This window comes from Mandrillus leucophaeus, unplaced genomic scaffold, assembly GCF_000951045.1.
Source record: "Mandrillus leucophaeus isolate KB7577 unplaced genomic scaffold, Mleu.le_1.0 Scaffold2, whole genome shotgun sequence".
Classification (NCBI taxonomy): domain Eukaryota; kingdom Metazoa; phylum Chordata; class Mammalia; order Primates; family Cercopithecidae; genus Mandrillus; species Mandrillus leucophaeus.
This window is the reverse complement of record NW_012102031.1, coordinates 3,098,088-3,115,858: the sequence shown is the minus strand read 5'-3', so window position 1 is coordinate 3,115,858 and position 17,771 is coordinate 3,098,088. Positions and strand designations below refer to the sequence as shown.

Here is a 17,771-nt window from a genome sequence, read left to right as displayed (position 1 = left end):
GATCCTCCTGCCTCAGCCTCCAGGGTAGCTAGGACTACAGGCACATGCCACCACATCTGACTAATATATATATATATTTTGTAGAGATGGGGTCTCTCTATGTTGCCCAGGCTTATCTTGAACTCCTAGCCTCAAAGCAATCTCCCTGCCTTAGCCTTCCAAAGTGCTAGGATTAGAGGCATGAGTCACTGTACCCAGTCCATTTGATTTTTAAAATAGATACTAGTATTCTGATGAAATTCTTCATCTTTCCTGTCTTCTTGATCGTATTAATATTAATCATAATTTTAAAGTACCTATCTTATACATTCAGAATCTAGATTACTGTGGATCTGTTTCTGTTGTCTACTTTTCTCCTATATTTCTGGCTGGTTTTTCATTTCCTAGTATGCTTGGTAACTTTGGGTTGAAAGCCAAAATTTTTAATGAAAAATTTTAAGAGCTCTCAAGAGAGGATTGAATTGTCTTCTGGAAGGCAGATGGAATACAAGTCAATCACTTTGCTCTAGGTGAAATAGGTTTTATTAATAGTATTTGTGAGGGCTACTCAACTTCTCGTTCATCCTCATACTCTAGGGTGTAGCCTATCGGGGTCCCAGTGGAAAGCCTGGAGTGTTTCCCATGACTCCTACCATTTGCTGTATCCTGAACTCTGACATTTGTTTCCTTGTATCACAAGATCATCAGAATCTCTGCATAGTTCACTGGCCTTTTAGAAGCCGCTTCCCATTTAGTTTCTTGGCATCTCATCCTGAATGCAGGTAGCTTAGCAGTAGGCAAATGTTTCAGTAAGAAATGACAGAAAGATTTTTAGGATTTCTTCTCTGTGATTCCCTCCCTCTGGAATATGGGCCCTTCAAGTCCCTGACACCTTGAGAGCCCAAACTCCTACCATGTCTCCCAAGCTCAGTGAGACTGTGGAAAGCCTACGCCTCTGATTTTTCTTCAGCTTCTATTATCTCGCTCTGAGAACTGGCAAATGACTCAAGGTGGGGAAACTAAGGTGAATGAGGGACTCATAATTTCCTTCCCCCGGCGTCTTAACCTATTATGTATTTTCTACTTGGTTGTTTGATGATGACTTCAAACCAACTTTTAATAATTTCCTAGATTTAATAAGTATTTTTGGTAGTAGAATTAGACCAATACTATCTATTATAAGCAGACAAAAAAATTCTCCTTGTTAACCAGTTTTAGAGGAACTTCTTGCTAAATTTTAAGTGTACTTGGTACACTCAAAACAACCAAAAAGTATTTTCAATGATCTTCTTGTGGTATTCATGAAATAAATGAACCAAATGTATCCACTTCCCAGGGACAGCCAGGCACATAAGCCATCAGAGCCATCATAACCAGTACTAACTGGTTTCCACATCAGCAGTCTCAGAAGAAAAGTTAATTGGTTGACAAAACTGAGAATCAGTTTTACTACCTTTAGGCTATTCAATATCAAAAAATTCTCAAAAGAGCACCAAGGAAAATCTTTTATTACTCATTGACCTTACTAATACCAATATAAATTTATTTAACTTCAACATGGTGGCTTCCATTGTTTATATTTATATGAACTTTTGATCTGGGTTTGAGTCTGTTTAAAAGATTCGCATTAAAATCTTTGTATTGGCCAGACACAGTGGATCATGCCTGTGACTCCAGGGAGGCTGAGGCAGGAGGATCACTTGAGGCCAGGAGTTCAAGACCAACCTGGGCAACATAGCAAGACCCCCACCTCCACACACAAAAAAATAAAATTAGTCAGGTGTGGTGGCATGCACCTGTAGTCCTAGCTGCTTGGAAGGCTGAGGGGCAGAAGGATTGCTTGAGCCCAGGAGTTCGAAGCTTCAGTGAGCCATGATTGCATTGATTGCAACAGAATAAGACGCTGTCCCTAATAAAAATAAATAAATTTTAATTTATATTTATGTGAGTTGGTTAGCACTATTATATGTAAGAACCAATAAAACTACTACTTAGTCTTTGAAAAATTCATAAACAAAAAATTATTATTTTACTAGTAAACTTTAAAGTAGAAAGCATAATTATTTAATGGAGGATGTAGTAACTGACAGCCAATAACCTGAAATCTCAACTGGCTTTATCCTTTATTACCCAGTCTAAACAATATTGCAATCTTCTTAATGTTTTTTATATCTTTATAATATAAAAATATATAATATATACCATAAAAAGGACAAGATCCCCCATCCCTTTTGTGCAATCAGTACACAGCCCTTTTTAAAAGGGCACACATACATCCGTGTGTATGTGGGGGTGTGTGTATGTACCAATATACATAATAACCAATTCTTTTTCATATAATCTCTTAATAAGTAACCTACATGTCTAACAGAAAGCACTTACTTCATGCTAGTTCCTTCTAATTTGGTCTGTACCAAAATTGCTCAGAACTTATGGTAATATATTCAGCGAAGGACTCAGAACCCACATTGATGCATTATCTATTGGCCCTTTAATAAAAGGGGTACTTTCCCAACTAAAAAGTATGTGTATGGTATGTACATTTTAGTATCACTGATGAAGACTGAAAGGAGGGAACCAAAAAAGGAGACAGAAAGCAGAGAAAAGTAAAATAATGCTTCAAAAGAGGTTTTTTGTTTTGTTTTTGTTTTTGGTAGACTCACCCCATGTGGTTGTCTTGAGGATTTTATCATCCATCTGAATGCTGGATTGTGGTGGTTTCTGGTAGGCCTTGTTGATTACAGTCTCCTTTGCTGGGTCAAATATTTTGAATGAGGGAGAGAGATAGAGTGTTTCTACAGAGGCCTGGTTATGGAAAGTAGAATCTGACTTTGACATCCTTAAGTTGGGGCTGATAAACTTCTCTTTACTTGACGACCAACATGCTGGTAAAATTGTCAATGTTTTAAGACCTTCTGCAGCTGATTGCTTTTCTAAAGGTGTTTCCAAGAGGTTTTCTGTTACAGTATTTGTAAGGGTACCATCTGATCTCTTGTCCAAACTCACATCTGTCTGCCCAGATGGACTATTTTCTGAGACAGTAGGCACAGCATCTATAAAATAACAAATAAGAACTATAATCAAAAAATAAAACTGAAAATACTCTATTTCAAATCTGTTGCAATTTTAATAAATAGGATTTCTTAATGTCATAACAGAATTCTTTCCTATTTAGCCCTTCTGCTTTCTTACTATGCTTCTATATTCTGCCTATTTAAAGTACACCCAAGCTATAATTGACGCCTTAGTCATTTTGGTAGCTGCCTTCTCCCTCTCTCCTCAGTGAAGCACAAAGCAAGGAAAGCTTCAAATAACTTGTCTTTAAATATTTCTCCCTTCACCCACTTATCTGTCGCTGAAACCACCATATTTTTAGTACTTTCCAACTTTCATCTTTTTTACAAGATAAACTAGGGAAAATATGCCACATCATACTGGTCTATCCTTACAGAACCCTCAGCTACCAAAAAAAAAAAAAAAAAAAAGCTTTCTCCCCCAAAATGAAGAATGTATTCTTCCACACAGTTTCTATATACAAGGCACATTAAAGAAACTCAATGCTTTAGGTAGAAGCTTAAGTTTAATAAATGCTTTGTCTATATGGAAGAAAGGAAACAATCTTTCAGAGATGTTCTGACAATTAGTAAAATGTAACTTCCACTGGGTTGGAGATCTTTGTCCATTCTAGTGGTTAATATCACTGAAGTACCTAGAATAGTCCCTAGAATATAACAGACAATATTTATTACAAATAGGAGACAACGAAGGAATTCTAAGAAACTGAAACTTCAGGTGGGCCTGATCTAGGAATGTCTATTGAATCAATGCGTCATAGACCTGGTCCAAGTTTCTAGATGCAAATTGCTAGGAACACTCTCAGCGCCAGGGCTTGCTCTGCAACAGCTCCATCTGAACGGGGATATGAAAAGAAAGACCATTATTTTTATGAGGTTGTGTTCATGAAATGAGAAGCGTAATGAGATAGAAGAGGGCCAAAGGAAGAGGTTATCTTCTGAAGCTCCCAAAAGGGACACAGAAATTGTGTGATTCACTATCGAGTGATTATACATCACGATGTATGTCATAAAATACTTCAGAATGCACATTTATATGCTATCCTCATCACTTTTGGGCTCTGCGTTATTAAAGAAAAGAAACTTTCCTTTGTCTCTAAAAACCTTCCTTTTCATTTTCATCTGCAGTTGGAGGTTAGCCTTAGCAAAAAAGCTGCTGGTATGTACCACAGAATTAGACAGTTCAAGAAATTTATATTGCTATCTTCACCAGAAATTCCATTTTTCCTCCATCCTCTCATCTTTTAAAATTCAATTCAAGTATCACTTTCTCTTTAAAGCTTGCCCTGACCCTCTTCTTTCCTCACCCTATCCTATTATTGCCTATCTTCACATGTCCTGTTTGAAGCTCTGTGAGTAATTATAACAGTTCATACCTCATTTATTACAAGTCTTGTCCCCTACCTGACAAAAGTCTCCTTGAGGAGACCTTACAAGGAGTCATCTTCGTGTCCCAGCACCTAACAGTGCCATTCCCAGAGGACAGGTTCAATGAATGCTCACTGGGTACAAGGGAAACTGAAGCACAAAGATGAAAGAAAAGTAACGCCTTCATTTTTCTAAACTGAATATAGTTTAACTGCTTAATAATGATGAAAGGAAATAGGTAGATGAAAAGAACCTCTCCTAAAATATTCCTAATTTGCATATGACTGAAATATATTTAGATGATTGAAAGTCTGTTAAAAATACTAATATAAGCCAAGCGCAGTGCCTGTAGTCCCAGCTACTGGGAGGCTGAGGTGGGAAAATCACTTGAGCCCAGGAGTTCGAGATCAGCCTGGGCAACATTGTGAGACCCCATTTCTATGAAAAAAAAACCCCAACAAACCCAAACTAATATATTCCTAGTAGAATACTAGATTACTAGATTTATGGTATTTCAAAGTGACTTTGCATACCACCACATTTATATCAAAGCATTCATTAAAAGTGAATTTTAGTTAAATATTTTTCCACTGACTTTCATTTTACATCTGAGAAAAACAGGACAAAAATGTTTTGCTCTATATGTAACAAGAACATCTTAAAATTTAGCAATATTAAACTAGGACATTTCAGAATGACTAGATCTTTCTGATGAAAATATTCACAGCACTTAATCTAAATCTCAAAATTGGGATGCATAAAGTTGTCTGTATGGCTGCCATTTTAAGGTTTAGAAAAAAGTTTAAAATGAAACAAATGAACAAATCCTTAAAATTCAATGAAGCAAACCAGACAGAAGTCATTCCATTTCTATCCACCCCCTTTCCCAATAGCTGAGGAAGAACAGGCTGCGATCTTTTGGTTGCTTGGTCTTTTGCTAAAGTTGCTAACTTTTTAAATGAATCAAATACTCTGACCTAGAAGAAGCCAAATGAAAAATAATGATTTGAAATGCATAGTACATTATTTCAAAGAGAAAAATGTTTACTTACACAGAAAGCTAAAGAGTCTTGAAGATTCTAGAAAGCAAGTTGTACCAGGTTTCTCTTCCATCAGCCTTTGTCCACCTCTGCTGTCTATGCAATGCGTCAAATTATTCCTTTCCAATTCAATTACTACTTTATAGTTTATATTTGAAAATCCTTCAAAAACTGCCTCTTGTGTCAGTGAGAAAGTACAAATTCCTTGGGTTTCAAAGGCCCTCCATTGCTTGCTTTCTATTGCTACTCAACAGGAAACAAACCCTCAGTCAGGCCATTCTCCCTGTCACTCCATATGCCATGAGCATTTAGGTCCATTTAGCTTCATTCTCCATGTTAACACAGGGCTCTTGACCATTACCACTGATTCCCCACCCTGCACTCCAACACTGGAATGCCCTCCTCTTCTCTGCCTATTTAAATCCTTTTAAACCCTACTATTCCTTAAATACTACTTCTAGAAGCTATTTCCAATCATGCCTACCACTCTATCTTAATCCTTCCCTTCTCTGAGGTAATATTTCTATAAACTCATTTTTCACTTAATTATATGCTATTTAGTGCCTATCACGTATCATATTAAGTTCCTGTATTTTGACTTTATAACCTGCATCATGCTTTTGCATATAGGAGGTGTCAAATGTTTGTTAAATTTAGCTATGTCTTAATTTATAAATTATTTAATATCAACTTTATATGTTGATTTTGTGTATAACAATGTATACTGTATTTGAAGCCTAAAAATAGGAATGGTCCACCAAGAAATAATTGTTAGTACCCACTATTTACACTGGACTGTATTAGACGCAGGACGTATGCATAAGTGGAAGTCACAATTCCTATTGTCAATGAACGAACGTCAATGAACAATGAATTCCTATTGTCAATGAACAAAGTATGGATTATATATATATAGATAGAGACATATACACATACAAACTTGTGTAAATGTACACATATACACACAGGTATACGTATGATAAACACATAAAAATAACTAATAATATAAGTTACCAGTTCAATTTCACAGTGTCTAAAAAATTGTAGCTTTCCAATAAATGAATGAACAGGAATATACTTGCTCAACAGCAATTTGAACATGTTTTAGTTTGGATACCCCAAAAGGCAGACTTGGATGCAAGTAATTTGGCCAGTGATTTGAAGAAGCACAAACGAGGGACCGGGAAAGTTAAAACAAAGAAGGGACAAAAGTCAATAAAGAGTATATTAACAAGCAAGTTACTGTTGTGGGAAAATGAGGGCCACTCCTGTTGGGTTGCCTCAGAACTGTTCTCCCAGGGATGAGAAGGTGGAATATTTTTTCAATAACTCTTACTATCACTGGTTGAGGGTTGACTCTGGGCATTAAATCCCTGCAACTTCCAGGCTGCCCTGCACTTAGGATGAACAAGTCTAAGGGCTCTGGAGAAAGCTCCTGGGTAGAGAAGAAGAGAGATGCAGGTACTTTCAGCGTAAATGGGAACTGGTCACCAAGGCTGCAGCAGCACTCAGAGGAAGGTCAAGAGAGTATGGGGTGGGGCATCAATAGTACCAGCTACAAGATATAATCACTCTCCCCTACTTTCTCAAAACCCACTGAAATGACAGAAGTGGAATAAAAAGGCATCAACCAGAGGGGAAATAGAACAGAAGAGAAGAGAGGACAACAAAAGATAAGAAATGTCAACAAATTTTGTGAAAAGGAGAAGTTTGTGGAGGATTAGAAGCAGCAAAACCTAAATGCCTGTAGAGGGGAAAGCCAATCTGATGGAAATCAGTTCTCACAACATAACTCCAGAAAGTTTTAGAAACTGGGGACTGGGTATCTTAGAGGTCTGAGAACTTTGTAGCTTTGTTTTGGGGAAAGCATCTTCATTCAAAGATAGTTGTATCTTGTTAGGTAGAAAAAGAGGGTTGTTTTTGTTGCTTGGAAATTTAAATGTGTAGAATGCGTATGATGCTGAGTAGGCAATGGATGGGCTGTGCAGCTACTGAGCTGCTGTGTCAGCTTCATACGCACACCCTTCTATACTCTTGCTTTGTGATACTGGAGCTGGGACACCACATACCACGTTCATACTTTGCCAGTTAGCTTTTTGTTAGGTGCTGTCAACAAGTGGTGCTAGAGATAGATGGGAAGGTTAGAGTATGAAGAGAGGACTTGCTCCTTCCTGTTTGTCCCCCGCTCCTGACTACAACACCCTTGCAACGCTTCCCTACTCCATCAGTGGGGAAGATGGAAAGAATGCGTTCTTGCCAGTTTGCACTTTTCCAACACTTGTAGAAGCAGCCTTATCATACTCTCTTAATATTAGCACTCGCCAACCAGCACCCCCTCCTAAAAGGCCTGGGTTACCACCCCATAGAGCCCCTTCTCCAAGATTCTAAATTTGAATAACTCCTCCAGCGTTAGGGCAGGTAACTTATCCCTGCAGTTGCTACCTTCATGATATCCTGGTACAGGCTGAGTGTCCCTTATTGGAATTGCTTGGGACCAGAAGTGTTTTAGATTTTGGACTTTTTCAGACTTTGGAATATCTGCATTATACTACCAGCTGACCATACCTAATCTGAAAATTCAAAATCTGAAATGCTCCAACTAGCATTTCTTTGAGCATGACGTTTGAGCATTATGTAGTGCTAAAAAAAATTTTGGATTTTGGATTTTCCGATTAGATGTGCTTAACCTATACTCTTTTTTTGCCCTTTCTGTTTTTAATACTTAATATTTTTGTATTAAATTCTCTCTATTGTATCATATTTTTGTGATAATGGCAGAGTAGTTCCAAGTGGACCAATTCTCCTGTAGATAACAGCCAGAAAATTAAAAAATATACAGAAACCAATAACCTGAAGGCATAGGAGAGGGACCAAAAGTAGGCAGAAACTAGAGAGGGAGAAGAGTTAGAAGGCAGAGAACGCTGGGAAAGTTTGCTGTTTTTCCAACTTGCTACCCTGAATCCAGCCAGCTCTACAGTGATTGGCTAAAAGTGGGCTAAACCATAGTCTTAACTGGCTTGTAAGAACCAGAAAACAAGATTTGGAGCTACCATAGCACTGGAAAGGGGAGAAATCTGGCAAAAACAAAACAAAACAAAACTACAGAGAAAACCATACCTGCTATCATTATAGTCAAACTGCTGATAATCAAACATAAAAATGAAAATCTTGAAAGTACCCAAAGAAAGATGACCCATTTTATATAAGGGAAGAATGAGATCAATGATGACTGACTTCTCATCAGAAATAACAGAGGCTAGAAGATAGCAGAATGGCATCATTTTTTTAATGCTTAAAAAAAAAAAAAAAACTGTCAATGCAGAATTCTATATCCAGCAACAATATTCTTTAAAATTGAAGGCAAAAATCAAAACATTGTAAGATAAACAAAAACTAAGAGAATGAATTGCCAGTAAAAAAAACTTTATAACAAGAATTGCTAATGGAATTACTTCGGGTTGAAGATAAAGTATACCAAATGGAAAGTTGGATCTTTGGGAAGAAATAAAGAGTTCTAAAAATGGAAAATATATAGGTGAATGTAAAAGACTGTTTTTACTCTTATTTTTTTTAATAAAATATATGTAACTCTTTAAAAAAAAGTAACAATTTGTGTGGAGTGTTATAACAAATGTAAATATAATTTAAATGATTATAGCAGCAGTCCCCAAGCTTTTTGGCACCAGGGACTGCTTTTGTGGAAGACAATTTTTCCACAGAACAGGGTGTGGGGGGGATGGTTTGGGGATGAAACTGTTTTACCTCAGATCATGTGGCATTAGATTCTCATGAGGAGTGTGCAACCTAGAGCCCTCGCTTTACAGTTCACAATAGGGTGCTCCAATGAGAATCTAATGCCGCTGCTGATCTGACAGGAGGCAGAGCTCAGGCGGCAATGCTAGCTCACTTGCTTCTCACCTTCTGCTGTGCGGCCCAGTTCCTAACAGGTTACAGACTGCTACCAGTCCATGGGCCGGGGCTGGGGACCCCTGGACTATAGCATAAATGATGAGATGGTAAATAGACCTATATGGTTGCAATATTCTTATATTTTATATGCAATGGTGACACAATATTAACTCTAAATAGACTGTGAATACCTAAAGGTATATAATTTAATCCCTTGGTATAACTACCAAGGCTGATAGGTAAAGTGGAATTCTAAAAATTATTGACTTAGCTCAAAAGAAGGAAGGTAGGTAGGAACAGAGGCACGAAACACCAATGAAACAGGGAGAAAGTAATAGAAAAACAGTAGTTGTAAAGCCAACCATTTGAATAACCACAGTAAATGCAATTAACAGGCACAAGTTTTCAGACTGGATAAAAAAGATCTAATTATATACTGTATACAAGAGACACCCTATAAAAACAACATTGCAAATGGGTTGAAAGTAAATGCTTTATAAAGATATACCATGGAACGATAAGTATAAGAAAGCTGAGTGGCTCTATTAATATTAGATAAAATACACTTTAAGACCAGGGGTATTCGTAGAGATAAAAAGGCATATTTCATAATGACAAAAGGGCCAATCATCTGGCAGATACAAACATAAATGTATATATGCCTTAGAACAGTGCTTTAAAATACATGAAGCAAAATCTGACGGAATTAAAGAACTAGCTAGGCGCAGTGGCTCATGCCTGTAATCCCAGCATTTTGGGAGGCCAAAGCAGGTGGATCGCTTGAGCCCAGGAATTTGAGAATAGCTTGGGCAACATAGAGAGACCTCGCCTCAAAAACAAAACAACAACAACAACAACAACAAAAACACCTCGAGAATTAAAGAAAGAACTAGCTAAATCCAACTAAGTCATATTTAGAGAGTTTAACACCCTTCACTCAGTGATGGATAAAAAAAGTAGACAAAGTATCAGTGGGATCTAGAAGACTTAACATCAACTACCTCGACCTAATAGACATTTATAAAGCTCCTATGGCAGAAAACACATTTTCTTTGCAAGTGTGCAAGTACCCATGGTCTATTCACTGAGATGGTCCATGCGCTGGACTAAGTCTCAATAAGCTTTAAAAGCCCAAAGCCTTCTATTAGGTTCTCTGGACACAATGGAATTGAATGTAGAAATAACAATGTACTTAGCAGAAACTCCTAAATATTTGGAAATTTAGAAAACATACTTCAAATACTCATGGGTCAAAGAAGAAATTTATACATTTTAAGCATGTACAGTTTATTGAATGGTAATCATACCTCAGTAAAGCTGCTAACCTCATAGCTGGTGTATTTTTTGGTCTCCTGACCAGATTCTGACATATATAATGCTTTAGGAAAATTATTGCTGTATCTTTAATTGAAATTCTCTGGGGTTGGGAGATAATAGAAATAAGAAAACTAGGAGACCAGTGAAATAATTCAGATTTGTAAGGTTAATTTGATACCAAAATAAATACTAAGCAACTACAAATTCAGGCATTGTGTTAGGTTTAGAGGTATAAAGATATGTGAGAGATTCAAACAAGTGATGTCTGAACCAAGCTGAAAGCATGAGGAAAAAGTCAAGCAAGAGAAGAAGGACACAAAGATGTCCAAGTAAAGGGAATAATTTCAGCAAAGAAATGAAGGCTGTACACAATGTGCTGTGTGGTAGTGGCTGGGCAGGTACAAAGCATTCAGCATTACGAGCGCACAGTGCACACAGACAGCAGAGGAGCTCAATCTGGGACATAGACGGAACCAGGGCTGGCAGACGTTTTGACAGACACGATTGATGAGAAAGAATGAAATTGAAATCTTAAGACAATTTCTTTGAAACTCATTCCTCTTCAGATGCCTCCAACGAACTTTGCTGGCTCTCCTCCTATCTGTCTAAGCAATCTTCTCAACATTCTTCCTGGCCCTGTTTCCTGTGAAATGTAAACACTGTCTGTCCTTGACTTTCCTCTTCTGCCTCTACAATCTCCCAGGGTGATGTCATTTATTATTATACTTACACTAGATCTAGACGGTCACCTGTGGACAAGTAATTCACACATTTTAATCCTGAACCCTGACCTCTGCTGATTTTTAGCCCTAAATATCTACCTATTTATCTGTTCAGGGAAGTCGTATCATCCTCCAGCCTCCTCATCCTTGGGTGTTTGCTTCACCTCTGTTAATATGACCAGCAGCTTCCCAGTCACTCAGGTTATTTTGGAACTATGGTTGTTACCACAGCCTCTAAGAGGTCTCTCCAGCTTGCCCCTCAGGCCACTCTACACAGCCCAGTCAGAGTGACCTTTCTAAAACGAAAATCAGATGTTATTTCTCCCCAACACTTCTTCAAATTATTTAACATGGGTTACAAGGCTCTGCATAGATTAGTCCCTATTTACCTCTCTTGCCTCATCTTGTGCTACTATTCTAAAGCTGTAGGATCCAGCTATACTTCTTTCAGTCTTCAAATTCTATGCTCCCCCTCAGCACTAAGCCTTCACCTGTGCTGATCTTTTTGCCTGAAATGTTCCTTGTCTCTTTATATCAAACTGATTTTCAGCTTCCAGATTCATGTCCCTTAAAAAAACATGTGTTTCCATGCCTCTGTGTTTTTGCTCATGCTGTTCCCTCAGCCTAGAATATCCTCTTCCTCACCCTTCTTTTCCATCAAAAATGGTTTCATTCTTCAAGGCCTCATGCAAACACTACCTCCTTAGTGAAATCTTCTATCCTTCATGTTAAAATGAATCTATTTTCTCTGCTATTACATAGTACAATGTGAACACTCACATTTTCCATTGATTTCATTATTTCAAATATTCATTCATTTGTCAAATGTTTATTAAGTACAAGGATGTCTTAGACACTATTATAAGCTCTGGAAATACAGGGGTAAACAAAGTTATTATTTATAACTTCTTATATGTTTATAGAGCCGTCACCTATAGGGTACTGCAAACCTCTCAGGTCACAGATCCTATTCAACTTGTTCAACCCACAGGCAACTAGCAGAGTATACCTGTAGTCACTTGATAAGTGTGTGTTCAATGAATCATAAGCTGGATGATTTGGTCATTAAAAGAGACTCAACTATAGAGAAAGGAGAGGTCTTTACTTAGTCCCTTTGATCCTAGAGATCAAGTGACTTGCTCAGGATCACACTATGATTAAAGAGCAGAACTAGAACTAGAATCCCAGATTCCCAAATCCCAAATCAATGTTATTTACTAGGGGAATAAAAGAAGGAATAGAGAAGTATGGGAGAACCAGCTGCACCAGGTTTTTTCTTTACTAACAATTCTAACAGCTTGATGTGTACGTGTTCATAACCGTAAAGTGACTCGATTTCCCCTTGGGCTCACTCCATTTGTCCCTGGTGCTGCTCCTGGAGGTGCAGGACCATGGGAATGGGAATGGAGCTGAGTCAGATACACAGATGGCCTGTGTATCTGTGCTGCTTACCTTCTCCCAGAAAGACAGCTTTGGGTAGATGCTTTCTTGAATATATATAATGCAGCATTTGTGGAAACTTTTCTGAAGTCCACAAGAACTTGAGGAGATTTGATGGAGAACTGCAATGAATACTGTCTTTTTTTTTTCTTTTTAAGGGGTTGGGGGCAGGATCTCATTCTGTTACCCAGGCTGGAGTGCAGTGGTGCGATCATGGCTTACTGCAGCCTGGCCAGGTTCCCACCTCAGCCTCCCAAGTGGCTGAGGACCACAGGCACATGCCACCACATCTGTTTAATTTTTTTTAAATTAGTTGTAGAGACGATGTCTTGATATGTTGCCCAGGTAGTCTTGAACTCCTGGGCTTAAGTGATCTACCCGCCTCAGCCTTCAAAAGTGCTGGGATTACCGGCATGAGCCACCACACCCAGCTGAATACTGTCTTTGTATGTTTGACACAAACATGTAAATGTATACTCTGTAAACACTAAACCAATTGTTTCATGAGGACTTTCCAACATTTGCTGGGAGAGAATTTCTCTGAATTTCACTGAAAAGACAGAAGAGTACAGGTGAATTAATGTGGTTGGCTTGCTTTAGCTGTCTTCTCATTTTCTTTCCATTTGAACCTGAATGTCAAAGAGCTTTGTTCTCGAGGATCTATCCAGCTGACTCCTAGACAGGAAGCCCAGTATTGAATTATGAGACTATACCCAGTATTCTTTATCATACAGCGCTTTTATACCTGCCAATATACCTGACTGATGTAAAATGGGACTTTGACACATGAGTCTCATTAAAGCTGGCTTGATTATTCTTGACAGTTATCTTTTAGGTATCGTTTAGTTTATTCCCTACGTAAGACATCAGGCTGCAAATTTAAATACAGACTATCATGAAAATGACTGAAGTAGGAAAAAACAACGAAACACCTCCATGCTTTGAGCCGAAGGACACAAGAGAGTAGCTAAGCTGTTAAAGTAACTAAGAATACTTCTGCCAGTTTGCAGATGATGAAATCTGTTGAAAGAGAACTTCAGATTTGCTTCTGAGTTAAGAGATTTTGTGTGCAGATAGGAACATTCCACCCTGCTACCTCTTTTTCATTTTGCAATAATCCCATTGCATTGTTTCAGGTGTTACAATCAGTGTATATTATTTTGTATTCATTATTGTGAATCTAGTAGTGGGGTTATATTCCAACAGAGTTATTGCTATGATCTTGCCCTTGTTCTGATACATAGTATCCAATTACAGCTACAAAGCAGAGAGCTGGCAAGCAGGACAAAAGATGGATGCCAAAATATGTCTTTCTGTAGTTTAAAAATGTGTAACTGAAGGAGCTTCTATTTTAGTAATTAAGTCAACAGATGAAATAGGACCTGAAGGTAATAATAAGGCCATTTTGCTAAGAGGCCACAGTTATAAATTATTAATATAGAGGACTGATTTAAATTGCTTATTAAATTTATTGGTTTAAAAGACAAGCCACTAAGTTAAAATGAATATTGAGTGTGCAACTTAAATAACATGCTCAACATGAAAATTTTAATATATTTTTCTTACAGTACATGCATAAAACCTAAATAATCATAAGAAGTTAGAATAGCTATAATCTCCCTATGATTGTGTGTATGTGTGTGTACACAGTTGTAGGTCCTGAGAATTTTATATATCATTACATATAATTGTAGTGTATATTATACTCAAATATTAAGAAAACATAGTTTTAAAACACAGCCATGAAATATGGCAAGCATCATTTACTACCACTTCAATATAAACTTGAAATAATGGCTTAATTTCTCATGGACAAATACAGATCTGGACATATGTAAAGGTGCTTTTTTTCATGTAACTTGCTTCTTCTATAAAGGTGCTTTTTAAAAAAATTAAGTGGTCAGCTAAAGACTTTCATGCCATTAAAATGGATTCTAATGAATGGATTATAAAACAGGTAGAGGGTGCTCATTATTAAATTTTAAACCATAGTTAAGGTTCCGCCAATTACAAAAACCATAATTTCCCTCAATAGATTATAGTTATAAAAATGAAAGCTGAAAATGTCTTTGTGAAGGTGGCGATCTTTATGTATTGCGACGTTTCCTGTGTTTCTGCTAGCGAGAGTTTCAACGGAGCCTGGTCTCTGGCATGTGGATGGTCTCCCTGCTCTATAAAGCATGCCAGGCTGAACAAGATGAGCAGGTGCCTGAGGGCACAAGAGTATGTGGCCTTCAGGCCAACCCTTAAAATGACAATAAAACCCTACAGGTGATTATAGAAGAGTAAAAATTTAAGCTAAATTGGGTTAGAGGTTTAATTCTGACATGAATTAAATATATGAGATGCTTGAAAAGGTGCCTGGCACACAGCAAACTCTATTTAGTCATGGTTATTGGTATCATGAAACAGTCTGAAGAAGTGGGATTACAGGGAGTTCCTGCCATGGCCCTGACTGGAAGTGGATGTGAATGTCAACAAACCAGGTGCTCTCCCTTCCCCATAGATACTCCTGTATTTATGATCTGCAAGCACGATGCATTCTCTTGAACCTGCCAATTCTCAGAAGGCGGGTATTGAGATCAAGAGAACTGGTATACTATGTAAATATGACAGTGATATGAAGAACTACAACTCTCAGACATATTCCCTATTAGATATATGGACCACTAATACACTTTTAAACTTCGACACAGAGTAAAAAATCACATCTGTCTGCAACACTGAAACAAGCCTTTAAATATCACTTAGATCATAAATTCAGATGAAGTATTATTTCTTGTGAAACATAAATGTTCTGTTATTCAAAATAAGCAAAACAGACACCTATTAAAACTTTAAACATTACAGTGTACCAGAGAACATGCCCCTTTTGAAACACCTTACTGAATACCTAAGATGGCAAATACCATTTCTCTTCTTCTAGACAGAGGCAGTTGTATGGTCCTTGTTCTTAAAGTTCTTTGCTTATATTTTTATAATATGACTTATAGGACTACACTATAATTTATCTACTAACGTTTCTGTTACTCTTTTTATTCCCATGCCTTCCACATATCTTCATTCATGCAACAAATATTTTTGAGGACAGATCATGTACTACAAACGTGCCCAAGAATACAAAAGCCAGAATAATTAGGCCAGTGAAGCCTTTAAACCTTAAAATTATTAAGCACAGAAGATAAAATAACTACAGATATACTTAATGTGGTTAGAGAAATAAAGTATTTCTGAAAGATGTGCAAAGTGTAAGAGATTATAAAAGCAGGCCAGGTGTGGTGGCTTATGCCTATAATCCTAACACTTTGGGAGGCTGAGGCAGGTGGATCATGAGGTCAGGAGTTCGAGACCAGCCTGGTCAACATGGTGAAACCCCGTCTCTACCAAAAATACAAAAATTGGCCAGGCATGGTGGCGCATGCCTGTAATCCCAGCTACTCAGGAAGCTGAGGCAGGAGAATTACTTGAACTCAGGAGGCAGAGGTTGCAGTGAGCCAAGATCATGCCACTGCACTCCAGCCTGGGCGACAGAGCAAGACTCTGTCTCAAAAAGCAACCAAAACCAAAACCAAAAAAACAAAACCAAGCAGATTTAACAAAGATCCAAATAGAACTTCTAAAAATGAAAAATAACAACTGAAATTTTAAAATAAATTGGTGAACCGAGCTGGGAGAATTCACTACCACCAGACCTGTCTTACAAGAAATGCTAAAGAGAGTTATTTAGTTTCAAAGAAAAAAGACAGTCACATGAAAGAAAAAAGAAAAAAAGAAATTGGAAGGTATAAAACCTACTGGCAAAATTGAGTACATGGACAAGCCAGAATACTCTAATGCTGTAACTGTGTTGTGAAATCCACTTCTAACTCTAGTATGAATCCCCAAAGACAAATCCATCAAAGACAATAATAGCTATTGCCACCTGCTAAGAGATGGGTAATATAAAATATGTAAACTGACACAAACAAAAGTCAAAATGTGGAGGGGATAAAGTTAAAGCGTAGAAGGTTTTTTTTTTTTTCATTTTTTCTTTGTTTCTATTATTTTCTTTGTGATCTAAAATAAGTTGTCATCTCTTTAAAATAACTTGTTATATCTATAAGATGGGTTTTTTTTTTTTTTTTGGTAAGCCTAGTGGTATAGATTCACTTAAAATGAAAAGCAATTGATTAATACATACTACCAGAGAAAATCACTTAACCACAAAGGAAGATAGAAAGAAGTTACAAAAGAACCAGAAAGCAAGCAACCAAATAGAAGTAATAAGTCCTTACTTAACAATAATAATACTGTGGGGACTGTGTGTGGTGGCTCATGCCTGTAACTCCAGGACTTTAGGAGGCCAAGGCAGGTGGATCACTTGAGTTCAGGAGTTCGAGACCAGCCTGGCCAACATAGTGAAACCTTCTCTCTACTAAAAATGCAAAAAAGATTAGCTGGGTGTCATGACATGCACCTGTAGTCCCAGCTACCCTGGAGGCCGAGGCAGGAGAATTACTTGAACCTGGGAGGCAGAGGCTGCAGAGAGCCAAGATCGTACCACTGCACTCCAGCCTGGGTGAAAGAGCAAGACTCGGCTCAAACAACAACAACAACAACAACAACAAACTGTGTACTCAATTCTCCAATTAAAAGGCACAGAGTAGCTGAATGGATAAATAGATAAACCCAACTATATGTTGCCTACAGGAAACCTACTTCACCTGTAAAGACACACATAGACCAAAAGTGCAGGGGTATAAAAAGATATTCCATGTAACTGGAAACCAAAAAAGAGTAGGAAATGGACTAAATGCTCCAATTAAAAGACACAGACTGGCAAACTGGATAAAGAGTCAAGACCCATCAATCTGCTGTATTCAGGAGACCCATCTCACACGCAGAGACATACATAGGCTCAAAATAAAGGGATGGAGGAAGAT

General features: G+C 37.6%; 1 protein-coding gene across 1 annotated transcript in view; it reads right to left on the bottom strand.

Annotated features, from left to right (window-relative positions):
• Positions 1-17,771, bottom strand: part of ENTHD1 (ENTH domain containing 1) — a 163,671-nt gene that overhangs the window by 29,856 nt on the left and 116,044 nt on the right. The window contains exon 6 of the mRNA XM_011978817.1: positions 2,643-3,032. Within this exon, the coding sequence (XP_011834207.1) occupies positions 2,643-3,032 (390 nt within the window). The remainder of the gene's footprint in view (positions 1-2,642; positions 3,033-17,771) is intronic.